Source organism: Pelobates fuscus, chromosome 5, assembly GCF_036172605.1.
Source record: "Pelobates fuscus isolate aPelFus1 chromosome 5, aPelFus1.pri, whole genome shotgun sequence".
NCBI classification, from domain to species: Eukaryota; Metazoa; Chordata; class Amphibia; order Anura; family Pelobatidae; genus Pelobates; species Pelobates fuscus.
In genome coordinates, this window is record NC_086321.1 from 194,074,615 (window position 1) to 194,102,574 (window position 27,960).

Consider the following 27,960-nt stretch of genomic DNA (forward strand, 5'->3'; position numbering starts at 1 on the left):
CCCGCCTGGTCTGTCACTCTGTGTTAAGTTGTTTCAGTTAGGTGGGAATTCGTATTGTGTTTATTTTTTTAAACACTTTACAGACATTAGTACATGACAGTAAAACATTTTCTGCATCAAAGTACAATACACAGCACACCACCAGTCTGCAAAATGAATGGAAAAGAGTGTCTTCCTCAATCAAGGAAGAAGGAATAGAAGAAGTAAATATAAAAGAGGAAGACATCGAGATAAGAAAGGCTGTTTGGGAGAAATTGATATATAGTGTCCCATTTAAGGCTACTGTCCCTGGTAAGATGTCCACACCATATTTTTTGGGTGGTAAGGCTGGTAGTGTGTTATGCCCCTGTTCTGCTTGTTTGTCCATTAAATACGTTTCCATAAGCTTCAGGAATATTTTTGCTATATGTGGTGAATTTACCTGCATCCACAACTGAGGTACTGCTCTCCTAGCTGCTAGTGAGATTGCGTTTTGTAGTTTCTGTTTTCAATGAATTAGGCCCTCCAAGGGACTGGACAGGAGAAGAGATGCTACAGCTATTCAGTTTTGGTACTTTGGTCTTAAATTAATAAATTGCCCTGTGAATGTATAACAACGATCTGTTCTCCACATGCTGTAACTTTATAAATAGTATAATCTTTGTCTATTTTTTCTTTCGTTACGCACAGCTATTGTAATATGTTATAAAAAAAAAAAAATTCTGACAAAAGCTTTGGTTTATTCCCTATGCCAAGATGTAAATCAAGGAGGCTTTTCCATGAATAAACCAGCATGTGTTCAATTAAAATCCTAAACCTACCATTCCATCTAACACAGGGCCGGATTTACATCTCAAAAGAAGAGTCAAGTCAAAATCTACACCTTTCACCTTTATGGATGCATTTTCTACTTACAGTACCCCATTGCACGTGGTTTCCCTGTTCCCCATGTCATAGAAACCATTTTGACTAATGTATAACAGTAAATGGAACTGCAAATATACAATTAATAATGTACCACCCAAAGTACTGCTACAGAAACATAAGTTTGTACCGGTACCTTTCTTTTTATAGTTCTCTATAAAGTTTACAGTGTATACCAGGGATAGGCAACCTTTGGCACTCCAGATGTTGTGGACTACATCCCCCATAATGCTCTAAAACACAATGCTGGCAAATCATCATGGGAGGTGTAGTCCAAAACATCTACAGTGCCGAAGGTTGCCTATACCTTGTGTATACTATCCCCCTTCCCATTTAGAAAGGCAAGGATACTTGGATATGATAAGAAACCCCAAATCATAATATATGGGAAAGAGTGTTTTCCTAGCAAGAATCGTGCTTAACACCCTCTTTTGTAGTTCACCTTTCAGATCCCAGTTCTGTTTTTACCTCCAGGTGGAATTTTTGCACTGAATATTTTTTTGGGTTTACTCAGCAAGATTGTTGCAGGGAATAAAACAGGTCAATTTTCCTGCAGAGAGTAGTAAACTGACGAAAGGAGATCTGTGGACTAGAATTAAAGTCTGGTTCTGATGTGAGGTCTCTTGAGTCTACCAAGCAAAATATGCACTTATCCACAAACTGTCTGGTAATCATCGATAACCTATCAGTACTTAATTGTTTGATTAGCTCAATTAGAACTGGACATACTGTTGTGATACACATACAGATTTACTAATAAACAGATCTGGACATATTGAGTGAGCTATGAAAGTGTGTAATATATCAAAAGGCCATTTCTCCTATACATTTATTTTACTGTGTTATATTGGATGTTTGGAGACATTAAACATCCTTCATAATCTCTAGTTTGTTTCTTGTTTCCCCAGCAGTTGGGGGGGCTCTCAGTAATGTGAGAATTTAATGGACATGGAGCCTATGTACTTACCATTATGGATTTTCACCAACAAGGAATCACACTGCTGGGGTCAGAGGTCTATTTCTATTTTTTTTTCTATAAGCCAAGCATATAATAAACCAAAGTAACAATAATCCAATATCATGGTTTGTGACAGCTTTTAGCATTGTCTATATGAATGCTATATGCGTTTTGAGTCAGAAAATGTATTTAAGTACAGTATACAAAAACACAGATGCACACAGCAAACGTCTGTAAAGAACATTTCATCTTTATTGCTTTGGCTTGAGATTGGTGGAGCCCCCTCACAGTCGGTGCAATTTTATGAGACCTTCCTGCAAACTGTTCTGAGATACAGGTAACTGCAAATGCTTGGTGACATTAAACACATAGTCCAATGGCTGGAATTTAAAACTCTTAACTATGAACTGCAACTTGAAAACAAACGCGCCATATGAATTCCTCCTATAACAAAGAGAGAAATTGTGTTATATTTATAAAGTATTTATGGGAATGGATTGCATAACATGCAATCTCCAAGTAATTGGCAAGAGGAAGTCAAGTTAATCCATGTAGTTTAGCTGAGCGCACTTCGATAGACGATAGTCTCCTGTAAGCTCTACCTGGTCTGAAAGGGAGCCAAGAGCTCACACAGAGGGGCTTGGAAAGAGGAGAAAGATGGGCTGGGGGAGAGAGTCACACAAAGGGTCTAAGGACAAACAACTGGGTTGGTGGAGGAAGAGGCATTGAGGTTATTGGGGTAGAAAGACACACTAAAGGGGTTGGAGGAGAAAGACACAGAGATGCTGAGAGAAAGAAATTAAGAGACACACACACACACACACAGGGGCTGGGGTGTAGAAACACACAATAGAGGCTTGGGGGAAGAGACAAAGGGGCTTGGAGGAGACATACAAGGGGCCTTGGGGGAGAAAGAGGCACAGAGAGTCTTGGAGGAGAAAAACCACAGAGGGGCTGGAGAAGGGAGACACAGATGCTGGGGGATCAGAAAGATACACAGAGGTGCTGGTGATGGGGGGCAGAGACAAAGTGCTGGAGTGTAGAAACACACAAAAGGGGCTTGGGGGAAGAGACATACAAAGGGTCTGGAGGGAGACAGATGCACAGTGGGGCTTGGGGAAGAGACATACAGAGGGTCTGGAGGGATAAAGATGCACAGTGTTGCTTGGGGAAGAAAGACACACAGAAAGGGGATTGGGGTGGAAAGACACACAGAAAAGGGATTGTGGGAAGAAACACACATAGGGGGCGCAATGGAGAAAGAGAGAGACAGAGGGGGTTTTGGAAAACACACCAGTGAAGGGTGGAGCATCTTTGCCTGTGTAGCCAAAAATCCTTGCACCAGCCTTGTGAGCAGCACAAGCCTTAAAATAAAACAAAATAAGAGTAATACAATGTGTATACTCTCCTGAAAATCATTCAAACATACCGATACTAACTAGAACATACTAAGATGCTCCTCATGCGGGACCGAGAACTGCACTGAGTTTGGAAGATGCTTCAGCAGGAACGGACTTCAAAGCATTGTGAAAATCTTGTGGAAACTTCTGTGCGATGTCCCTCAAAAGGAGAATTAAACAGTTCTCTGTATCTGTATGGTGCAGTATTAGAAATGAGAAGGCACAAATGAAGAACAAAGATTTCCTGTATTAATTTGCAAGCTATCAAAAATATAACACTTCAGAGATCTAGAACAAATAAAGGGTGCACATACTTAGGGCAAAAATGAATGTCAGATGATCAAATCAAACATCAAAAACAGAAGCCAGCAGACTTTGCAGGCAGACCGTGTTTCTAAAACATGAGAGGGTAGCAGAAAAAAAAGTGCAGAATATTGAAAACATACCTGGTTGTATTTCCTTTGTGCCCAAACAATGACCAAAGATTCTAGCAATTTCTGCTAACTGTGTGATAACCTGTAGCAAAAATATTAAAGGATTGGTATGAAGATTTGTTCAACTAAAACATACCTACAAACTATTCCTTTGAGCAATATATAGCAAATATTTTAAATTTCAAAACAAAAGCATGTGAACAAATAAGTGCCATTTATTACACTGTTTAATAGAAAGGAATAAAGTTAGTTTTCCTTACCGAGAATGTGTGTATGAAGAAAAGTTATATAGAGACACACATAAATGCAATACATAATGGTGAGCAAGGTAGAATGGTTTATAAAAAGGTCTCCAGAACACAAACATGGCAGCGTTCCCCCAATACAGAAGAATAGGATTAAAGGAACACTTCAAGTACCATGACTACTACAGTTTGCTGAAGCTCAGACGTGCTGGCTGCAGTGGAGGAAGGGAGCAATGCTTGACAGACCCTAGGTAAGAAGTCACACTTTTCTAAAGCAGATTGTATACATACATTGGGGTTGTTGTAGTAGTAATGGTGCTCTGAGTATTCCTTTAAGGTCCATAATGTTTATGCTCTGGCACTGCACTGAGATTAGTACTGCCCCCATATGGCACTGTACAAGAAATAATGTATGGACATCACTCACCACGGCATTTGAGCATAGGACACTCATTTGTTTTGCCTTAATAAATCCTCTGATTGTTGACGACTCTTAAAGAGTCTCGGAGGATCATATATTCACTATCCTCACACCTCAAGCACCTCCACCCTTTTTAACAAAAAATAATTAATCAAACACCTGACATACTCAAAACTATTTCTCAAGCCCTCCCTTACTATAGTCATCTTCTCATCTACCCAAAATGAGAGATAGCCCACGAGGAACATTTAGCAGCCATAATTGTGTGGACATCACTGCAGAAAGATAAATCAGGTTTACAAAATATACAGTAAAAGAAAAAAAAATCAATTGTGGGTACATTCTAATTAATAACTTTTGTTTGCCATATTTGCACTAAACAAATTGCTGCATTTCAGGATTCCATTGGTAAACAGTAATATGGAGATATACATATGGTATGTTTCATTAGAAGCTGAATTGTGTAACTTACCTGAGAAGTGAAGTTCTCGTATAGGAATGCAATGCACTTGAATACTGTAGTATTCTCCTCAAAATCCTCTTTCAGTGGCATAGAACGTAGCATCACTGGAAAAACCTGCAGGCGCCAATAACAAGAAGAAAAAATATGCAAAATGGGTGATTTAGATACATAAATGAGAAAAGTAAAGTAAAACAAGGATTAGTTAGATTAAAAACAAAAGGAAGGTATGTAGAAGAGGATAAAGGTCTAGTTGACTGCCTCAATTAATATTTTTGTTCAGTATTTAGAGATGGAAATGAAGGAAAGGGGCCTTAGTTTGGAAAAAGGACAAATTAATCATTTGTTACATGTTTACAGAGCAAGAGGTTCTATTTGAACTGTCAAAAGTAAAGACAAATAAGTCAATGGGACCTGATGGAATACACCCAAAGTTATTAAAAGAGCTTAGTGGTGTACTAGCAAAACCATTAACAGATTTATTTAACCAATCATTGTTAACAGGAGTAGTCCCAGAAGATTGGAAGTTAGCAAATGTTGTGCCCATTCACAAGAAAGGTAGTAGGGAGGAGTCAGGCAACTGTAGGGGGAACAGTAGTGGGGAAAGAAATGGAAACCATGTTAAAGGATAGGATTGTTAAAAATCACATGGATTTCAAGATCAGACACAACATGGATTTACTTCAGGGAGATCATGCCAAACTAATCTTAATGATTTTTTTGATTGGGTAACTAAAATAACAGATCAGGCTGGTGCAGTAGACATTGCTTACCTAGATTTCAGTAAGGCTTTTGACACTGTTGCACATAGAAGGCTGATCAGTAAACTGCAATCTATAAGTTTGGATTCCAATATTGTTGAATGGGTAAGGCAGTGGCTGAGTGACAGGCAACAGAGGGTTGCAGTCAATGGAGTATATTCGAAGCATGGGCTTGTCACCACTGGGGTACCTTAGGGATCTGTACTTGGAACCATTCTCTTTAATATTTTTATTAGTTATATTGCAGAAGGTCTTGATGGTAAGGTATGTCTTTTTGCTGATGATACTAAGATATGTAACAGGGTTGATGTTCAAGGAGGGATAAGCCAAATGGCAAATGATTTAGGTAAACTAGAAAAATGGTCAGAGTTGTGGCAACTGACATTTAATGTGGATAAGTGCAAGATAATGCATCTTGGACGTAAAAACCCAAGGGCAGAGTACGGAATATTTGATAGAGTCCTAATCTCAACATCTGAGGAAAGGGATTTAGGGGTGATTATTTCTGATGATTTAAAGACAGGCAGACAATGTAATAGAGCAGCAGGAAATTCTAGCAGAATGCTTGGTTGTGTAGGGAGAGGTATTCGCAGTAGAAAGAGGGAAGTGTTAATGACATTTTACAGAACACTGGTAAGACCTCACTTGGAGTATTGTACGCAGTACTGAAGATAGTATCTCCAGAAGGATATTGATACTTTAGAGAGAGTTCAGAGAAGGGCTACTAAACTTGTTCATGGATTGCAGGATAAAACTTACCAGGAAATGTTAAAGGAACTTAACATGTATAGCTTGGAGGAAAGACGAGACAGGGTGGATATGATAGAAACAATGGAATCAACACAGTAAAGGCGGAGACTATATTTAAAAGAAGAAACACTACCACAACAAGAGGACATAGTCTTAAATTAGAGGGGCAAAGGTTTAAAAATAATATCCGGAAGTATTAATTACTGAGAGGGTAGTGGATGCATGGAATAGCCTTCCAGCTGAAGTGGTAGAGGTTAACACAGTAAAGGAGTTTAAAGGACCACTATGAGCTGAAGTGGTCTGGGTGCCAGGTCCATCTAGGGTTAACCCTGCAGCTGTAAACATAGCAGTTTCAGTGAAACTGCTATGTTTACATTAGGGTTAATCCAGCCTCTAGTGGCTGTCTCATTGACAGCCGCTAGAGGCGCTTCCGCACTTCTTACTGTGATTTTCACAGTGAGAAGACGCTGCTGTCCATAGGAAAGCATTAAGAAATGCTTTTCTATGGAGTGATTGAATGCGCGTGCGCATTCGGCGGATGATGTCGTAAGAGGGAGGAGAGTCCCCAGCGCTGAGGGAGCCCGGCGCTGGAGAAAGGTAAGTGTTTAACCACTTAAACCCTCTTGAGCCCGGCGGGAGGGGGACCTAAAGACCCTATAGTGCCAGGAAAACAAGTTTATTTTCCTGGCACTATAGTGGTCCTTTAAGCATGCGTGGGATAGGCATAAGGCTATCCTAACTATAAGATAAGGCCAGGGACTAATGAAAGTATTTAGAAAATTGGACAGACTAGATGGGCCGAATGGTTCTTATCTGCCGTCACATTCTAGGTTTCTAAGACATTACTCATGGGGTTAGGTATCCCACAGAAAGGAAAAGGAGACAAGCAGAGTACATCACAACCAAATATTTAAAAGTAAGTAAAATAAACAGATGGGTGGAAAGATTCAGGATAGATAATTAATTTGGTTTTGTTGTTTCTAACATTCTCCTAGAAAAAGAAAAAGGAGGTATAGATATTTACAATATATCAAAAATAGTCAGAGGTTATAAAATACATTTTCAAATATATATATTCTGCCAAAATCTCTGCTACTAGTTGGGACACACTATATATTAATGTTGTTAATTCATGAGCATTATATTTAATTTTAAAATGTATTTACAGGTTTAAAACAACATTTATTTGTGGCAACACTATTTCCACAAACTTAACATTTAATTAGATATGTTAAAAGGTGGCAAAAGTGAAGGTAAAGAAAAAACATTATCTGTAAGGTACTGCTCTACTTACCTGTTCCAAAGGAACACCGTTTGGGTGACTGAGCACCATTCGACTTACAGCCCCACACACATTGTCCAAAACCCGTGTGTTTTTCTCACAGCTGATAATGGAAGACAATATGGAGAGAAGCTTGGGGTATTGTCTGAAAGAACGTCAAGGAAATAAAAAAAGAAAAAAAAGAAACAAGAGAATGGGTTGGGGGAGAATACAGAGAGTACGAATAGATTTTATGGAGAAATCATTGAAACCACAGAGAAGGGGATGGCTTCATTCTATACATGAGGATGGAAGGAAGGGATGTGCACAACTCACAGGGGAAAGAAAGACTCAAAGAGACAACAAAGGTGATAATACATATATTCAGTGAAGGATACTGCTGTATAACGTCACCACCATGCTCTGCTAGGACACCAAGTCCAAACACTGAATTACTCCGCACTTCGTTATCTTCATCTCGCACCCCTGTGATAAAAGCTGGGAGGATTTGCTGTACAAATTGAACAGTTGCTGGACCAATGGCCACCACAGATTCTGCCAAAGTGCCCACTGCAAAGGACTTCTCCGCTGGTGAGCAAGTGGGTTTCTGCAGGAAAAGGAGAAAAAAAATAAAAAAACATTGTGAGAGAGCATAGATGAGCAGAAATGACCAAAAACAAAATTTTTTACTTACCGTAAATTTCTTTTTCCAGAAGATTAGAGGCAGTGCTTTACGACTGGGATTTCATCTGGAGGGATAAAACAGGCAGGCAATCTCCAAAACTTTTCAAGGACCTCCCCCAATTAACCTTTGGCCTTATAAATTGCTTCCTATCCAAGACATCCCCAGAAATTACAAAAGCCGAATAACCGTACCACTCAGACTATGAACAAATTTGGGGGGGAAGTAAGCACTGCCTCTAATCTTCTGGGAAAAGAAATTTACGGTAAGTAAAAAAATTTGTTTTTCCCTTCAGATTAGAGGCAGTGCTTTACGACTGGGATCTCCAAAAGCAATCCCTTAGGGCGGGACTCAAGTCTCACTGCAAAAAATCTGCAACCAAAGTTGTATCTTCCAAGATCAACAGACCAAAGTGAGTGAAGAGATCACCTCGTGGCTGTTATGAAATCGAGAGAATGTATAGCAGAAGCCCTCAGGCAACCGATTTGAACTGATCGAAGGAGCTTCAATGGAGATAGGTGTTAGATGAGAAAACTCTAACGAATGCAGACCTTTAAGGTAACGTAGACGAAAACTAAACGCCCAGGCAGTGGAATTAGAATTCCAAGACCCTAGAACGCTGTTGGGAAAAGTTAGAAAAATAGTGTTAGATGGAAGATTGAGAAGAATTAAAGAATCCAACTTAACTCCACTTTCTCCTGCTGAAAACATAAACTTGAAGTCCTTTCCAAAAATATTTTGTGTGACTACCCCCAAAGACCTAGACTGAAGACTCAAATCAGCAGAGTAAAAAAAAAAAAAAAAAAAAAAAAAGAAGATCCCCTGCGGAAAAGATTCCCTGAAGATAGGAACTAACCACAAAAGAGCCTAGCAAATACTGGTGATTTGGAGACCAAACTCTGAAAATCAACTGATAACCGAAATTTGACCTTGAGGAGCTCTGGCTTTAAACCATCCGCAAAGCCCATCCGAAGAAAAAAAAGAAGAGGTTAAAACTTTGAAGCGGATGCCTGTTTTTCTAAGAACCAATATCTTAAAAAACAACACCTTCCATACTTGGAATAAATCTTGGAACAAGATCCATTTATAGTAAAATAAATTGTCAATAATTTCCTGAGACAAAACCTTATCCTTCAGTATCTGGTATACATAAACCAGGTCGTCAGCTTGAATTACAACAATTTTGAGAAGCGGTACCCTTGAGAATTCCAGGATGCCTATTTACAGTTAAGGTCCCCAAAGATTCCTCCGGAACATTTTTGATGAATGGTTAAACAGCTACTTGCCACCAAGGGAGGAAGACTATCATTCTCACCTTTCCCATCCTATAGGATCTTGGGGAATAGGGAACAAGGAGGAAACTATAGGTTAGACTGGAATTCCCAAGAAAGAAAAGGAAACCAAAGCTTGCAGCTCTGTCCAAGCTTGTCCAATGAAACACTTCATGCTGTTTGATCTAGAAGTCCCAGTTCCATAACTGGAAAATCAAATTCTTACTATCGTTTGAGTAAAGATCAAGGAGTATGAACCAATCTGCTTTGTATTAAATGTTGACTACTCAATGCTACAGCTAAACAGAGGAATATTTAGTTCTATGCATCAGTGAAAAGATCTAAGAAAAACTAACCCAAGCAAATCCTGGAACAAGATTTTTCAAACAAGATGACCTTGTTTGTACATAATTGCTACCGATGTAGAACTATCTGACCAGATCTGGATAAGATAATACCTGGTCTTTATCTGAAAGGCAAAGAGCTTTCCAGATAGCCTTCGGTCCTATGTAGTCGGATAGGTTTTTACAAATTATCTCAGCTAATTTCCCATCATCCCTATGAGAACCTAGCTGAGACCTGGAGCATCAGTTCTAAAATTCTGAACGATCGATTTGAGAACTAGAACAAAAAGTAAGAACCGTCTGGCATCCTTTACTTCTGCCTGGTTCAGAAAGGAATGACCGAAGTATAGGATTTTACTGCAAAATCTTATTAGCAACTGTATCTGGCCACTGAAGGACCTGTAAACAGTGCTATACCTAAAGAAGCTGAAGAGACCAAGCAGGTTCTTACAAGACGGGAACCAATATTATTTCCCAAGTATCTGTCTACTGAAGTAGCAGAGAGATTTCAGGTGATAATGACAGAGAGAACCGCAATGTTTTTCTTCAGGGAATTACCATTCTCTGAGAGTCAAAAACCCTTGTCAAAATATTTGCACCTGAACTGTTCCTTGACAAACACCAGAACTGCACACTTCCTGAAAAGGGAATTATTTATCAGAAGATTGATTAGCATCCACCTGTATGCTGTAGAAACACCCTAACCTTTAGGGGCTGGTGTACAAAAATTAATTAGATGCCCCTGAGGAAGCAGAATTGTAGAGATTCAACAAATTTATGGATGGCAATATTTTGCATAGTGAGAGAATCTCAAGCGGCAATTGCCATAAGCATTTTCTTAAAAGAAAACTGCAGACAAACCTAGGCAGAAAACCATCTCAGTCATATCGTATCTATTTGCAGGGAACAAATTGAACCTGGTGGAACTACACCATGATCCATAGGTTTGCAGCTGTACTAGAATTTGCTTCAAGCCCAGTAACATGAGGAAGAAATAATTTTCCATGAAGACTAGTTCATACAGGTTACCATCTTTATTGGCGGAAGCGAGACTGATTACATAGATATACAGTCAGAATAAGACAATACCCATGATCCAGGCTTTCCTTAGCAGTAATTGGGAAGCAGAGGCTAGAGCAGAAAGAATATCTGCAAACTGTACTTCAAAACCTGTTTGATGCAGACTCTGCAGGAATCAATAGCAGAAGTAATTCTTTACTGTCTGGGCTGCAGGCAGTCTCCCCACAACGGGAGCACCGCCGATCGCCGCCGGGGGAACGACGGCGATCGGGTAAGTATATCTTAACGTTAGGACGGTTCAGGACCGTCATCGGTCGGCAACGCAAAAATGCCGATGACGGTCCTGAACCGTCCTCAGTCCTTAAGGGGTTAAGCAAATAAACACTGCAGCTAGGATCCTGGCATTTAAAGAATCCATCTGCTACAACAGTATATTAACTTAACCAAATCCAGATTTTAAATATCAGCCTCCTAAGCATAACATAGCGAGGATAATCCTCCAATAGTCATACGGGTCATGCTCTTGTGAATATATTCCACCAAACACTTCACTTTAATTGCTGACCCTGTTGCAGCAATTAGTGATTATTGAAACCCATATTAACTAATCACCAAGCAGCAGCTAATTTGAGCCAGAAAGGAAACTTTAAGTTTCCCAATAGAATTATGTAAAAGTATATGCTAATACCCTTTATATGCTTTACTCAAAGAATAATCTATTTTGGACCCAATCTACTAAGTGCTTACCCCTGCACAGCGCTATATGATTTAAGACTTTAGTAATAATCCTTAACCCCTTAAGGACACACGACATGTATGACATGTCATGATTCCCATTTTATTCCAGAAGTTCAGACCATAAGGGGTTAATTGAAGAGAAGTTAAAAACTCTCCTACTTAGAAACATTTGTTATCTACGTTGCAGCACTGATAATTAACTTAATTAGGCTAGAGTCATTTAAGATAAATCAAAAAGGCTTACCTTAAAATGTAACTCAGAGTGTGTTGGAGGTTGGTGAGAACACACTTGCAACAGATTCTAAGTGCACCTGGCAACAGTTAGTTGCTGCTGGGTAAACAGCCTCTCTAAGTCCTGGAAACCAATATCTTGACCCCGGAGAGAAAAAACAAAGATATTGGCGCCTGAATTTTAAAATCACATTACGCATGTCCTGCATTTCGCGATTCCACGGTGGAAATAAACGTAACCTGTACGAGTGTTCCACCGCCAGGACTTCCCAGCTAGTGCCCAAAAGCGCACCATCGTCTGCCCGGCACCTGGCACGGTATAGACGGAATTAATACAACCGGGGAAGCTACAGCCGTCTGGAGTGTTAACCCTGGCTGATCTCTGAAAAATGTATTTAAAAGAAGTAGAGCCTCCAGAGCCTCAGCCCTCTCACCATACTTCTAAGGAGAAAACCTGACCTGACACCCTCCTCTGCCGGAGGCAGGCAAAGAACTGGGGATGTCTTGGATAGGAAGCAATTTATAAGGCCAAAGGTTAATTGGGGGAGGTCCTTGAAAAGTTTTGGAGATTGCCTGCCTGTTTTATCCCTCCAGATGAGATCCCAGTTGTAAAGACCTGCCTCTAATCTGAAGGGAAAAAGTAAATTTCAATATTTAGGTCAAAGAAGCTTAGATTTTTTAATAATTCAGCTATTATGACCTAAAATTTGCAGTTCACTAATCATTTCTCCATAATTCCAGGTTTAGTGAATAACTCTTCAAGGAGGGCACACAGAGAGATATTGGTATACATAGATATTCATCCTTTTGAAATATTTACTTCATTACACTTCACTGTCAATGATATGGATAGTTAAACTCATAATCCACAGTATAATCTATACAGAAATGTATACAAAGAGGCACTCACAACTTTGTTAAGGAGCAATGGAAGAAATCCAGCAAAATATGGGGCAAATGTGGCGCCACCGACTGCTGCTGCGATCAGAGGAATCCCCTCTCCTGCATATTCTATCAGCATGGAGTCCATCTCCGCCTAGAGAAAAACAAAGTAAATACTTGGGTTAAAAAGACCTCTCGTACACACAGTTAGGAGTGGGAATATCTAATGCATTCTCCTATCTTGACGTGGCTTCACTGAGTTACTGGGCATTATTACATATTAAATAATCCTATAATTAGAACTGGACAGAAGGACTTACTCCAAATATATTGAAATAAGATTGCATAGGAACCCAAACCAAACACTTGGAAAAAATGTGAAAGGTAAATGGTCCAAGATCAAAACAGGTTTATCTACAGAGAAAATGTGAACTATATTAAACAGAAAGATGTATCTCCACTAAAATAGTGGTTCTGACTAAGCTTCTGTAGCCCATCCAAATCAGTCTTGTATAAAGCAGACACCTACAGTGAAACAGTAATACACACATCAAAGCTCATAAAACATGTAAAGGTAGCAACTGTGATAATTTACAACATTACTTTAGAGAGAGGGTCTCCCAAATAACAGTCTATTATTTAGCAATCTCCTTGTACCGAGGGGATAGGAACTGCAGTGTTTGTGGGAGATATGGGCTGTATAGTGGGGGTATAGGGACTGTAATGGTTGGGGATGAGGGCTGTGGTGAAGGATATGTGCTGTGATGAGGGACAAGGGCTATAATGAGGGAGATACGTGCTATGATGGGGTATGGGGAGGGGTAAGTTGCCTGATGGCCAATCTGAGCCTGCACACAAAAATAACAAAAGTTACAGTATAAAGTCTATGTGACAATAACACGTTTACATGTGTTCCAGAGAAAGGAGAAGTTACCATAAAAATATTTCAAAACAGTTAATTTTACTGTTAATTAGCATCAATAGTCTTTATTGCAATCTTCCAGCCACTCATTTACACTTAAAGAGTTTATATACCTCTTAAATATGCAAAATAAAAAATTTCAATCAACTTTATTCAAAATTCCATCTATTAAAAAGTTTATATATAGAAATATTGGCTTAAAAATGTATATAGCCAATATATCATAGTCCATATAAACCTATATATAAGTAAATACATTTAAAGGAACAGTACTAAACATTCTCTGGCCATGTAAAAAACAACAAAATCAAATTTCTTAAAAATTATATCTCATTTAAAGATAATAAGAAGTATATTTGTAACATTAAAAAGATACATAACTGCTGTATAGAATATAAAAAATAGAAAATTAGTACATATATCAATTAGAATACAGTAATATACTATATAGACTAAGCAATTTCCAAGGAAAACAATTTAAAAACAAAGAAACTGGGGGGCGGAGCCTGACCGGGGAGCCGACTAGACGCAAAATCTATGAGCTCCCGAGCCCGGTCCTGATTTACAGCGGAAAACGGGGGGAAAATCTCAGACCCTGAACCCCAACTTACCTTACTCGACGACGCCAAAGACGGGGAGCAGAATGATACCCCACACACCCGGAAAGAACGCTGGATCGGTAGATCGGAGGCTTGGGGCCTACACGACGAGGTGCAGGGGAGAGGCGGCCGCTCTCCCTACTCATCAAAGCGTGCGGCACCTGAAGTATCGGGCCTCTCCTCCCCCCCCAGGACCGGTGGGGGTTAACCCGGTCCAAACACCCGCAATCTATGGACCCACACAGAAAACTGGCGACCTGGAAACCCACTTGCAGGAGGCTCTAGACGGGGACGAAGCCAAGATGGCCGTCCATCGTAGGCCCACGAGGCGGAGCACACGTGCCCGACAAGCAACGGACCCTTTACTGGCACTCGATCGGCTCTGCGCGAGCCTCCGGGCAATGCTGCACGATCGCGGATTGGCTCACAGATTGGCTGCCAAGCTGGTGGCCACATGGCTCCGTCCGAAAACCCGACGCCTCCACTACAGGTACCCTCCGCAGGCACCCAGAAAGGCCGCCACGATCCGCAGTGACAAGCGACCCCACAGACCTGAACAGACGTCTGGCTGTCTGGGCAAACGCACGGACCCACATATACACGAGAGAAGCCACGCCAAATACGGCCCCCACACTAGTCACTCACCTGATCCGGGAACCAGGAACCCATACCATCCCCTTAACGGGAAAATGCAGGACAGTCCCGAGACCTCAGCAGCATATCAGGGACCGACAGCGACGCCACCAGCGACGAAATCCACCTACAGACACCCGGGGAGTGGGCACCGAAAGGGCAGGGGCACCTCAGCGCCAGCACGGAAAACAACACGGGGAGCGGAGAGGCCGCCACATCACCAGGGAGGCATCACCGCCACCCACGATACCCACACAAGTCAGGGTAGCAGCGGTGGAATCCCTCTAGCCTACCTGACACGCAAGGCCGAGGCCCTCGAAATGTCTTCACATGGAAGCTTACAGCCCAGCCAGGGAATTGGCTGAATGACTGCTTGACTGTACTGACATGCCAGGCTTACTGCCAGGGCAGACCACTTCTACAATACCAGCGCTGTAGGACTAACTAACCCAGTTCTCTTTGCCATCAGTTGATGCTTAAATGATTTTGCTAGCTATGTCTTTTTTAATGTGGTTCCCAACTCTTACCCTCTGTGCCAGTTTGAATGCCGGGTAATTATGTTTTATGCAGCCAGCCTACTGTCTTAATCCACATTTAACCAAGAGTCAAACGCTAATCAGCCTAGCCCATAATCTATGCATGTAAATATTTACTGTGGCCTACATTACTTACCTTTAAGGCCAGCTATGCGCCAGTTATCTAGATTTCATGTTGCCAGCTTACTGACGTACTCGACGTCTAGCCACAGGTCAAGCATGAATAACCATAGCCTATGTTATTATACTTATAAAAATGTTTATTACCTCTTCATCAATGTACACTACACTGTTAAACTTTGATAAATAACAAAAATGTGCCAGACTAAAATAATGTGTATAACAATCTACAAACATAGATAATCATTTTGACATTATTATAGTTTAGGGATAAGCGCAGAAAATCTACTGAACTAAGCTGGAAACATATACTACTTAGATTCTTCTCGAAATGTTTAAACGTGTTTTCCTTAAATGACAAAAATGTGCAGGTAACTCTCAATACGCCATTGTTTAAAAATCTATGCTATAATATGACAATCACTCGCCTGTTACTGCTTAAATAACATGTTATTAAGCCGTGTTTAACACACTGAATGTCCATCATCTTGACCTTTTTACTTTACTATGCACTCTCTCAGTTAAGCTTGTTTATAAAATATAAAATGAGGCCGTTAATCTGCGGAGACATTGCAATTTACCATGATATGTACAACCTGTATGACCCCTGCATGTCTCCCTCTCTTTATTCTGTACCACTATAATCACATGCCTCAATAAAATAAAGATTGACAAAAAAAAAAAAAAGAAACTTTTCTTTCTTTTCTCTTTTTTCTTTCCCTTCTTTTTAGTAGAAGCCTAAAATATAAATTTTTTAACCTTAAAAAATTAAATAAATCAAATTCTATATTGAGCCCCCTAGGTTCTAGAGTTTTTAATCTGTGGACCCACTGCATCTCTTTTTTGCCTATATCTATAATATGATTTCCTCCTCGCCACGACTTCTTTACCATCTCTATTCCTAAAAATGCTAAGCCCTTTGGATCTTTATTATGATATTTTTATGATATTTCTTAAAATGTGCAGAAACAGTGTGATTATCGTAACCTTTAATAATATTTTATAATATTGTTCACATGTTCGTGTAGTGGGCGAATTGTTCGCCCTACATATTTTAGTCCACATGGACATATTAATAAATAAATCAAATTAGGTGCTCCTCTAAAAGTAATAAAAGGCTTCTCTGGGATAATTTTTTTGAGTTCATCATCTTTTTTCTTTATTTTATTGTGCATGAACAATACAGATAGGCAGGCAATGCCACAACAGCTATTGCTTGCATTTAGGACAACATTGAGAAACATTTGTTTGGCATATCTAAACAGCGCACATTTTATATTTTGTTGTAAGATCGTCAAGAATAAGGACAACATGTCAGTTTTCCGATAAGGCAGATGATAAGCTATTCGAGTGAACATACTGACTTTTTGTGAATTTAAAGGGTCACAGGCTTATATAAGTTGTGTCTGTCGTATGTAAGTTAAAAACAAAGAAAAAGAAAAAGATAATCAACGAGAAAGCATAATTAAACGTAGGATAAACAGTCAAGGTATCTGCTTCCAGAAGGTACATTATGTGTAGTTATACGCCTGCCGTATGCAATCCTGTACCTATTATATTCAGCGTTTTGTTAATTAAAGTATGAGGTACCTTTCGCAGGGTAATATTGACAGGTTAGACAAAGCTGGGTATAGCTTAATCACATACTTGCTGTATCAACGTTAGGTTAAGCAGGGTATGAGGCTTTACATATGTAAGCTATGTGCATCAGTGGGGTAGCAAGCAGATGAGCCTCTATTGTACTCTCTCTAGAGTGAATGCGTATAGATGTGAACGGTATATAATGCAACAGAGAGAGGGGATGAATGATCCTCTGAGACTAGTAAGCAGTTAAGTGCGATTTAACCCACTGGTGTATGTAGTGACTATGTAAAATACATTACGCTGGTGTAGGCATGTAATGCAGTATGAATAAATTAAGTGACATCTAGAATTTAGTTCTAACGGTATGAACAGTATGAGAAAACATGCTAAACTAGAACTGGTGAGGCAAACAACTAGGAAATGCCACTGGGCAGTAGGAAACGTGCTTCAACATACAGTCCTTCAAAGTCCCATATGTGGTGCAGACATTATGCTGGGTAAGTAGCCACTCAGCAGGTACGTCTTGCGGGCCCGTCAGCCTATGCCTTGTGTCAGGTAAGTCCCGTCTCCGCTGTCTCCAGCCTCCTCGATGGGGTTCCTCACCCCTGCTCTCGTGCAGTAAAGCAGGTGCTGCCACAATTGGGTAGGCTGTCCCTTGACAGTGTCTCGGATTTGCCCGCCGCAGGTCACGTACCTGCAACAGCAGGGTCGGTAGGCTTCTAGAGCAGATGAACTTTGCTGGGATACAGCGTGGTCGGGTGTAGGTCTTCTACCTGGCTTACGTCTCGGTTGGGTAGTGTCGCAGTGGTTCAGAATCGGGAACCCCCTCCCACCCCGGAGCTGTGCGAGAGCTGGTGCTAGTCGGCCGTGAGCCTGGGAGCCATCATGGCCCAGGTTCAACCCCTTCGGGGTGGTGCGGGGAGTCTTGCCAAGTCGCTTGGGTAGTCGCTTATTTGTACTCCGCCAGTGTGGCCGGCACCTCTGGGGTGCGCCCCTTACTGCTCTCAGCCCGGGAGGGCCACGTGTGTGTGATGTGGTAGCGTGGGTCGTAGAGTGGCCCTGAGGCGGACCCCCATTCTTCCGCATACCTGCGACTCCAGCCCTCGTGGTAGGGTGTCGGCGAGGCATTTCAGGCTGCAAACATGCCTGCAACTTGGCCCAGAAGCGTTCGAAAGTCACTATTATGGGGTATCTTGCTTGGTTCCCGGTATCTGCCATACCAGGGCGTTGTCGTCGTTTGTTAGACACTATTGTGTCTGCTTGAGCTGCCATCTTAGGTGCACCGTCTCCCTCTCGCTTGTGTAGGTATTTTTGCCTGTCGTCGGGTGCGGGGTTCGGGGCACTCCACCTGTCGGGGACTGGGATTTCCCCCACCAATCCATGGGGGGGGTGGGGTGGGGTGCGTGGTTTGCACTCGTGCATTGCGGGTGGCATCTGGCGGGAAGGCGCCCGTCCATCCCCCGTGCCTCCACTAGGCCTCAGCTTGCTGCCACGTTTCCCGGTCGGGTCGGGCGTCACATGTGGTGTCGGCATGACCGTGGCTGCTGTCTCTTGCCCATGAGCTGGTGCTTGAGTGGATTGCAGCATTTGATCTCGGGTAATCCGCTAAGTTTGGGCCTGCACTGCGGGAGCTCGGGTAGAGTGCGTCTAGTCAGTTACTCGGCTCCGCCCCCCGAGTTCATCATCTTTTTTAAGAACATGCCAGTGTTTATTGATTATAGATCTTATTTTATTACAATCCTGATTTTTTTTTTTTTTATTCTTTATTTTATTGTGCTTGCGAAAAGAACAGTTAGGCTTACATTGCCACAACAGCTTTTGCTCGCCTTTCAATTCAACATACATAAACATTTGTTAGGCAGGTATTAACAATGCACATTTTATATTATATAATACGGTAATTTCAAGAGAAAACTCAGTGTAAGTTAAAGAGTACTAAGGAGTAGGTATTGAGTAACAGTATATGTAGTAGGTAAGCTGCCTGACAGTAATGCGGGTAGTTTAAAAGAACCAAGTAGTGATGAAAACGCTTAAGTGTCAGAGCAGGCTAGACATGCTAAGATTAGTGATTAATTAAGATATGCTTATTCAGCCATGTGTGCTATATATTTGCACTCTGATGAGAAAAAACATGGAACTAAGTATAGCACAGTTACTATTTAAGAATTTCCTACTGGCACCAACGTCGAGCTATATATGAATAGTTTGAAAATACATGCTTAAAATTCAAGTGAGAAGTATTCAAAAAGAGCACCAGCAAGCATTATACAAGATAAGTCCTCTAGGAGGCATTTAACTGGTAAAGGCATAAAACGGTTATAATATCATTAATCTCTAGGTCTATTCATGTTCTATTGCATAACATCACAAAAACCTGCTTAGTCTGTCAAGTAACATTGCCATGTTCTCCAAACATATTAAACTTATGGTTCTGCAAATAATAGCCAAGTAGTCTAGCATACCACTGGCTACAAGTTCCATCATGAATGTCAGTATCTGCACAATGCAATGCCGGCTTGGGGCACGGTCTTTGTGGGATGTGCGTGAGGCAACTGTGTCTGGGTGGCCCGTTATGCAGATTCCGGACAGTCCAGGCTCAGAGCGCTCGTGTGTGGCGAGTCAGTGGTCGCTTCAGCCGATGCCCAGCGTAGGTAATCCCTGGGTGTTTTCTTTGTTCATCCCTCCGACGTTGTCCCTGGGTTTGCTTTCTCTGCTTCGTGGGTCAGCTCCAGCGGTGCTCCGTAGCGCGAGCAGCCGCTGGAAATGTAGCGTTCTTCGTGTGAGGTCTGTACCTGCTACGCTGGGCGTCAAGCTTTTGATTGTGTGCGTTCCTTGCTGGTGTCTGTTGTGTGGTGTCGCCAGGCGTTTTATTTTGTGGGTAGGAGAATGTGTCCGTTGGACTTGGCGCCGTTTTTCTGCTTAGGGCCTGCAGTTGTTTGTGTTGCCGGGCGGCCAGCTTGGAGGTTCGTGATATCTGCCTATAATTGCTGCGTCGCGCAGCAGGCCGTATCCACGATGTCACCGTTTTCTCTGCTTGACGGTGAGATTGTCCTCTGCCCCGCAAAATGACCTGAAGGCTTGTGCAGAGTCGATCAAATATCTCCAGGGGGGACATGGGTGGCTGGGTTTGGGATCTCCGCTTGTTATAGTTATGCTGGGCGGCAATCTTGGGTATGCTCTGTGTGCCAGCAGCCCCAGCGTTTCTCCGAGTTCCCGGCCTTGACGGGCCCCGAGGTAGTATCGGTGTGATCCGGAGGGTACCCCCGACGTGGGTGGCGCACCCCCGGGTGACTTTAGGCTATTTTGCCGCTGCTTTTACCCCGGTTTGTGTCCGCTCAGCGGGAGCTTGTGTCAGACACGTCTGCACGGCTCGATGGTCAGCTACAATCCTGATTAAAATAAAAAACCAAGGGTAATACCACTTCCTTTCTCATATTTACATTTTTTATATTATTTTGTTTATTTAGTAAATAACTAGATTCTAAATAAATCACTTCGTTATACGCTTTTTTCTAGAACTTGCTGTGGATACTTTTTTTGTTTAAATTTATCTATAACTACCTTGGCTTGTTCCTCAAATTTTTCTTTATCAGTGCAGTTTCTCCTAATTCTTTGTAGCTGCTCCAAGTAAGGCAGCTGTAATATGTCTTTATTTGATTTTAGAGAAAGTTTAAAATTCGGTTTTGATGGGCCAGAGAGTCTGAAGTATGATGATATAAATGTCTCAAGAAATGATGATATAGAAGTAAATTTTAAAAATTTAGAGAAATTGCTAGCAAAGTGTTAAGACCTGCAGTGGTGATGGTGCTGTGGTCTCCTATTCCTTTCCCAACTGCTGAGTATTAGTGATTATAGCTCCAGCAGGGGGTAGAGATGAATACAGCTTCCCAGACAATCCTTCCCAGTAGATAGAATATTCCTTCCCCAAACATGAGCCAAGACTTCATGAAGGGTGTAACAGAACTCAAGCTTTATTGAAACATGCTGGCTTTTATGGGGGATCCTCATGCAAGAGGACGACCCAGAACAAACAAATACATTCACCAATCACTGTACAGTATTTTACTAATACACACCCTCCCTCTGCCTGGGAGATATTGAGATAAGGAGTAAATCAATTATCTCCAGGCAAAGGGCACACATTTTCCCCAAAAGTTAGAACACCCCTTTCCCCACAAGGTATCCCCACAAAATACATATCCCCTGATAGCCCCGATCTGGGAGGCAAACATATCCAAATTTCACCCAGATCGGTTCAGGGGTTCTTGAAAAGTGTGGAAGTCCTGTTTTACCGACCACACACGAGGCTCCTGCCCAAAACAGTTCCACGAATTCAGCGTGTGCGGTTGGTCAACTGGGAAAAGGGTGAAAAGCGGTCAAAATACCGAATATATCCTCCTGGCTCATAGTAGCGATTGTTCCCCTGGTCTGTACGAACATAACTACCGAATGCCGCTCTTCTGGCTGTTCGGTAGATAGGAGAAGCGGGAGTTCGGTAGTTCTCAGCGGTACTTTGTGCGATCGAGTGTCCGATTTTAGTTCCAGACACTCGACGACCAAGTCCCGCTGACTCTCCTCGTGCGAACAAGATGGCCGCCGTTTTCTTTTCCACGTGGCGTTCGGCTATACGAACAGCGGCCACCCAGGGGACACTTAATTGTCGGGGTTTTTGAACATAAGACAGGAGGAGGTCGGGGTCGGGGTCCAACTGCCGAACTAATAATCCAATTTAGGCAGAAAACAAAGGTAATAACACATAAAAATAGAAGAAAAAGGTCGGAGAAAGTCCATTTTCTTCACACAAAGGAAATCAAATATAAATGGGAAGTGGCAACAATGGAAAGGTATCTAAAGGATAAAATCACTCTCAGAGGTCTTCGTTTTTTTTAAAACACCAACCTTTGAAAACGATAATAATCAAAAATGTGAAAATTTGGAATGATGCTCTGGAAAAATTTTCTGTAGAAATTATGAATATAGTGATATCATGTAGATTAGAAGCCCTATCTCAGTTGGATAAAGATATAGAGATGTTTCAAAAAAGGTTGGAACCGATATCAGAGACTAAAGATTATGATGAAAAGACAACAAAATAAAATCTGGGTAAATTAGAGGAACAGGTGAAATTTGGTAAATACAAAAAATATAAAAGGGTATGTCAGACTATAAAAATAATAGAGTCAGAAACTTTTCCAGGTTTGAAAGGGACAATCCCAGGAACAACCAGTATAGTTTTCATCAAAATAGAGAAAATAAAAATGTACGTGAAAACGTACAAAGAAAAAGGCTAAATAGTTATGGAACACACAAAAACAAAAACAAAATGGAGAACTCCAGAACATAAAATACAAGGGGAATGGACTAAGGTAAAAGCAAGAAATAGCTCCAATTATACAGAGTATAAAAATCATAGCCCCGATAAAAGACGAAATACAAGGGACATTGAAACTAAAAATCGTTTTGAAGTCCTATCTGAAGAAACACCTAAACATGTATGCAATGATTTTTTAGAGAAAAGAAGAGAGAGAGTAGTTTTTTCACCACAAAAAAGGAGGAGGAACAGAGACCAATAGGATGCAGAGGAGGAGTCAAATTACAGATTCAGAAAGAAAGAAAAAATAGGAAACCGCACGGAATAATTAACCTTTCCAAATACCATCTCTCCCAAAATGAATATAGAGTACTTGATAAAGGGCTTACATTTGCCCCTAGTAGGAAATTTGACTCCTTCTCTGCATATGTGGATATGTTGAAATATTAAAGAGGTTTAACACTTAAGAGTTTTTTTTTATCTAAATAAATGCAAAGAAAAGGTTATAGATAATACGCATACAACTCTGAAAAACAAATCTAGCTTTTATCCTAGGAATTTTAGAACCAGTGCTATTGACATCTTTGAGAAGTCAGTAATAGAAGATTTTGAGAAACTAGAGAAAAGTACTAAAAATAGAAGGAATAATTAAACAAAGATGAAAAAGAAGCTTTACAACAACTAAGAAGTAATAAAAAATATTATAATAAAGCCAGCAGACAAAGGGGGCAGTATAGTGATACAGGATTCTGATAATTATATAAAAGAATTTTATAGACAGTTACAAGATATAAATGTTTATAAAGTTCTGGAAAAAGATCCTATAGAAGAAATAAAAAATCCCCTGTATGGACTATTGGACAGGGGGAAATGAAGATGAATATAAATTTTTACACAACGATTTCCCCAGGATGCCAGTCTTTTATACCCTGCCCAAGGTCCATAAGAATAAGGAGAATCCCCCCCGGGAGACCTATTGTCTCGGGGATAAATTCTATTTCGGCTAATCTTTCTAAATATGTAGATACATGGTTGCAAGATTTAGTCAAAATCATACCTTCTTATTTAAAAGATACATTAGATGTGATTAATTTTTAAAAAAATATTAAGTGGAAAAGTTCATATATATTGATAACAAGTGACGTATATTTTCTGTATACTTCTATTCCACATATCCATGGCTGTCAGGTAATAGAAGATTGCTTAAATAAATCAAATACATTTTCAGATAAACATATTGATTTCTTAATTAAAAGTATTAATTGGATTTTAAATAACAATTATTTTTTATTCAATTCACATTTTTATCTACAGTGTCAAGGAAATGCCATGGAGACCAGGTTTGCCCCCAGTTATGCAAATTTGTATATGTCAGGCTGGGAAAATAAGTATATATACGAGAGCCCAGAATGGGGGGCAAACCTGGTCTTATACTATAGGTACATCGACGATTTGATTTTTATATGGGATGGACTTCAGGAAGATCTTACCAGATTTTTAGAAAGACTTAATAACAATGATGTAGAATTATTAAAAACCTGTATTGAACCTGTGTTGAATATTTTTGCACTAACTCCATTTTAACCCACATTACCTGACAGATCCTCCATTTTAAACTACATTACATGACAGAATTTCCTAACAGCATTTAGTGTAATGAATAGAGACTGTATTTTCTATAAAGACATGACTAAACCCCGGAATTATTGAATCTCCTGTAACATGCAACAAAGTATAGCCACGGCCATAGCCAAGGCCATGAGAAGCTGGCCTAATGAAATGTTCTATTCATAAAAATAACCCTGCACCTGACCACGAGTCTGACATCACTAACTACCCAAAATGACGCTCAAGCCCCCCTTCCCACCGAGTAAGCCTCGTGCTGGGTAAGATGGCGCTTGAGCCATCTGTCCACACCCGTGTCCAAAACAATACCACCTCCCGGTGGGAGGACACCTAGCTAACCACTTAGTTCTTGAGCCAATTAATAATATTGATGGGTGGACATTGACATAGCCACTTAACATTTAATCCAATGATGTTTATTTACTGATATCTCGATAATCAATGATGATGTAATTTCGCTCTTATAAGGGTCTGCGAGCCCGCTTTTAATCAGATGCCATTAAATTTTCTCGAAGTTATTTTAACCTGAACTCCGTGTGTCAGTGTGAATTTACTTCTGCGTATACGCAATTTAATCATCTCAGATTTGGACAGGAACAGATAGATTTTTAAACATATTTGTTTATTACTAAATTAATCTACAGCAACAATAATTGGGGTATAGCCTTAACTAGTGTTTTTAGTAAGTCAAATATTAATTATTTAGATCTAGAAATATACATAGAAGATGATGAGATTAAAACAAAAAATGTCTTAAGGTGGACGCTAATAATTATGTTCTGTATAATAGCGGCCACTATACTCCTTGGCTTAACAATATCCCTATGGGGCAGCTACAAAGAATTGGGAGAAACTGCACTGATAAAGAAAAATTTGAGGAACAAGCCAAGGTAGTTATAGATAAATTTAAACAAAAAAAGTATCCACAGCGAGTTCTAGAAAAAGCGTATAACGAAGTGATTAATTTAGAACCTAGTTATTTACTAAATAAACAAAATAATATAGAAAATTTAAATATGAGAAAGGAAGTGGTATTACCCTTGGTTTTTTATTTTAATCAGGTTTGTAATAAAATAAGATCTATAATCAATAAACACTGGCATGTTCTTAAAAAAGATTTTGAACTCAAAAAAATAATCCCAGAGAAGCCTTTTATTACTTTTAGAGGAGCACCTAATTTTAAACGTATTTTAACTTTTAACCATCCAAAAAAGGTAATTCCCAAAACTTTTTTAGACAATAAAAAAGGGTTCTATTCATGTAATAAATGTGCAGGATGTAGATGTAGTAGGAATGCGACTTTAAAAGGCATTACTTTTAGAGGAGCACCTAATTAAGTTCAAAAGTAAAACAAATGAGGCTGAATTTTTTATAAAAGATTTTATTACTGGTTTTAGCAAAAATGTGATTTATTTATTAATATGTCCATGTGGACTTCAATATGTAGGGCGAACAATTCGCCCACTACACAAAAGAATATACGAACAATATTATTAAAGGTTACGATAATCACACTGTTTCTGCACATTTTAAGAAATATCATAATAAAGATCCAAAGGGCTTAGCATTTTACGGAATAGAGATGGTAAAGAAGTTGTGGCGAGGAGGAAATCATATTATAGATATAGGCAAAAAAGAGATGCAGTGGGTCCACAAATTAAAAACTCTAGAACCTAGGGGGCTCAATACAGAATTTGATTTATTTAATTTTTTAGGTTAAAAAATTAATATTTTAGGCTTCTACTAAAAAGAAGGGAAAGAAAAAAGAGAAAAGAAAGAAAAGTTTCTTTGTTTTTAAATTGTTTTCCTTGGAAATTGCTTAGTCTATATAGTATATTACTGTATTCCAATTGATATATGTACTAATTTTCCATTTTTTATATTCTATACAGCAGTTATGTATCTTTTTAATGTTACAAATATACTTCTTATTATCTTTAAATGAGATATAATTTTTAAGAAATTTGATTTTGTTGTTTTTTACATGACCAGAGAATGTTTAGTACTGTTCCTTTAAATGTATTTACTTATATATAGGTTTATATGGACTATGATATATTGGCTATATACATTTTTAAGCCAATATTTCTATATATAAACTTTTTAATAGATGGAATTTTGAATAAAGTTGATTTAAATTAATTTTTTGCATATTTAAGAGGTATATAAACTCTTTAAGTGTAAATGAGTGGCTGGAAGATTGCAATAAAGACTATTGATGCTAATTATCTAAACACACCCATGGAGATGTGTATATAAGATCCAAGAGGACGAGAACGGACAGATCTGATGAAGCCGTGAACACGGCGAAACGCGTCATCACGCAAATCATGCACTACCAGTAACTCCTCCTCCCGGAAGTCTGGACCCGAGACAGCAGCGACAGTATCGGCTGAAAACTGAGGGACTTGTCGACCCCCAAAGTATATACGGCCTGTTATATTTTATCGTGTACTGAATGCAGAGGTAGGTGAAGTACCTGTGCAGAGTTGGGCATTAAATATGTGAATGAAATTATTTGTTCGTGCAGTCCTTTTCCTTAAGGAAATATTTGAAGAAGCGGATACAGTTAGAGGAGGTTTTTTCTGCTCTATCTTTGTGAGTGTAAACTTTTGTATCATACTATTAATTGTTTTTTTAAACAGATTTACACTATTATTGTTTTTTTATGTCTCTCCCTTTCATATGTTTACTGCTATTGGAGAGGACACATATGTATGTATAAGTTTTTTTAACACATTGAGTGCACTTTATATCACTTTGCACTTTATTACAATTTGCACTTGTGGCACTTTAGAAATTTGGTCTTAAAGGGACACTATAGTCACCTGAACAACTTCAGCTTAATGAGGTTGTTTAGGTGAGTGCTACAGCTACCCGGAGCCTTTTTCTTGTAAGCACTGTATTTTCTGAGAAAATGCAGTGTTTACATTGGAAGCTTGGAACACCTCTTGTTGCAGTCAATCAGACGGCCACCAGAGGGACTTCCGAGTTCAGAGGCCCTAAAAAGGCCTCTCGTCCGATGCATTCTGGGTGAATGCATCAGACGGGCTATCAGCACACAAAGCACTGTGAACGCGCTTTGTGTGCTGACAGCCTGTCAGCACTGCTGTGGGCGTGGCTTCAGCTGACAGCTGAAGCCCGAACACACAGGGATGCTGTCTGGCCACAATAGTGGTTGAAGGGGGGGGGGGGGGGGGACGGACCTACTCTCCTCCCCCCCCCCCCCCCGGCCCCCACCCCTGAGCGGTGAGTGGGGGCCCTAAAAATAAGGGTGGCACATACTGCCCCCCCGGCCCCCACCCCTGTGCGGCCGGTGGGGGCACTAAAATTATCAATAAGGGGGGACCTATTGTCCCCCCCCCGGCCCCCACCCCTGTGCGGCGGGTGGGGGCCCTAAAATTCACAATAAGGGGGGGGACCTACTGCCCCCCCCCCGGCCCCCACCCCTGAGCGGTGGGTGGGGGCCCTAAAATTCACAATAGGGGGGGACCTACTGTCCCCCCCCGGCCCCCACCCCTGTGCGGCGGGTGGGGGCCCTAAAATTCACAATAAGGGGGGGACCTACTGTCCCCCCCCGGCCCCCACCCCTGTGCGGCGGGTGGGGGCCCTAAAATTCACAATAAGGGGGGGGACCTACTGCCCCCCCCCCGGCCCCCACCCCTGAGCGGTGGGTGGGGGCCCTAAAATTCACAATAGGGGGGGGACCTACTGTCCCCCCCCGGCCCCCACCCCTGTGCGGCGGGTGGGGGCCCTAAAATTCACAATAAGGGGGGGGACCTACTGCCCCCCCCCCCGGCCCCCACCCCTGAGCGGTGGGTGGGGGCCCTAAAATTCACAATAGGGGGGGGGACCTACTGTCCCCCCC

General features: G+C 40.8%; 1 protein-coding gene across 3 annotated transcripts in view; it reads right to left on the minus strand.

Annotated features, from left to right (window-relative positions):
- Positions 1-2,089: 2,089 nt before the first annotated feature.
- Positions 2,090-27,960, minus strand: part of IPO4 (importin 4) — a 126,078-nt gene continuing 100,207 nt past the window's right edge. Inside the window, exons 25-31 of one of the 3 annotated variants that reach the window (XM_063454922.1) lie at positions 12,790-12,915; positions 7,992-8,200; positions 7,627-7,759; positions 4,834-4,938; positions 3,708-3,777; positions 3,311-3,452; positions 2,090-2,305 (exon numbers count right to left, since the gene is read on the minus strand). In XM_063454922.1, the coding sequence (XP_063310992.1) occupies positions 3,322-3,452; positions 3,708-3,777; positions 4,834-4,938; positions 7,627-7,759; positions 7,992-8,200; positions 12,790-12,915 (774 nt within the window). In that variant the 3' untranslated portion in view covers positions 2,090-2,305; positions 3,311-3,321. Of the gene's footprint in view, positions 2,306-3,290; positions 3,453-3,707; positions 3,778-4,833; positions 4,939-7,626; positions 7,760-7,991; positions 8,201-12,789; positions 12,916-27,960 lie in introns of all 3 variants that reach the window. The other 2 variants (XM_063454921.1, XM_063454923.1) reach the window with 2 other exon arrangements.